Source organism: Rhinopithecus bieti, unplaced genomic scaffold, assembly GCF_001698545.2.
Source record: "Rhinopithecus bieti isolate Rb0 unplaced genomic scaffold, ASM169854v2 scaffold_32455, whole genome shotgun sequence".
NCBI lineage: Eukaryota > Metazoa > Chordata > Mammalia > Primates > Cercopithecidae > Rhinopithecus > Rhinopithecus bieti.
In genome coordinates, this window is record NW_016813725.1 from 77,859 (window position 1) to 78,687 (window position 829).

The following is an 829-nucleotide window of genomic DNA, read 5'->3' on the forward strand; positions in this document are numbered from 1 at the left end:
CTAAAATTGCCTGTCCACCCCCCACTACGGGCTCCACGCTGACCCTCCCCCAGGCTCCCACGTCCAGCTGTACAGTCATCTCCAGGCACAGACAGTCTGAGATCTCACAGGTGAGCTGGACCATCCACCTGGCCAGACCTGGGAGAGGATGGAAGCTGCCCTGCCACCACACACCAGGGCCCCAGCTTGCAGTACTATGGGGTGTGTGTGTGTGTGCACCCATGTGTACCTAGGATATCTGAGTGAACTCTTGTGCCCCCAAGCACAAGTCTCCCTCCCAAGCAGTGAGGTCCAGACGGTGCAGTGGTTAGAGCTAAGGCTTATCCCAGAGAACCCTGGCGCCTTGGTCCAAGGAAGCCCCTGTGCTTTTCTTGCCTCGATTTCCCCTCTTGTCTGCTGAGCCAGCAGGGACCAAGTCCTGAGCTGCTGTGAGGAGGAAGCGAGTTGGTGCTAGGAGGGGCTCCTATGTGTGCGTGGGCGGGCGGGATGCAGGTATCCAAGCACCCCGGCCTCCACCTAAGAGAGCAGGGCAGGAGCTCTCTGACCCACCCAGACCACACATGGTGTGTTCCACGTGTCTCACATTATCTGTGGCAGAGGATCCAGCTTCTTTCTAAATTTCCAGTTCTTCACAAAACAATGCCTTTGTAAAATGCAGTAAGAAATACTAGAAAAATGATATGAACAGGAAGACACGCCAATTTTTTGTTATTAGATTTAACAGACCGTGGCCCTGTGAAATGATCCCTGGACCAGATCCGTCCATACTCGCCACTCAGCAGCCCTGGCCGAGCTCACAGTACAACCACAATAAACGCTTGTTGAATGA

At 54.4% G+C, this 829-nt stretch overlaps 1 gene segment (V, D, J or C); it reads left to right on the forward strand.

Moving 5' to 3' along the window:
* The window catches only part of LOC108513238 (Ig delta chain C region-like), a 9,897-nt gene extending 9,797 nt beyond the window's left edge, over nt 1–100 (forward strand). The window contains 1 exon segment of the C gene segment in view: nt 54–100. Coding sequence covers nt 54–100 — 47 coding nt within the window.
* The last annotated feature ends 729 nt before the right edge of the window (nt 101–829 follow it).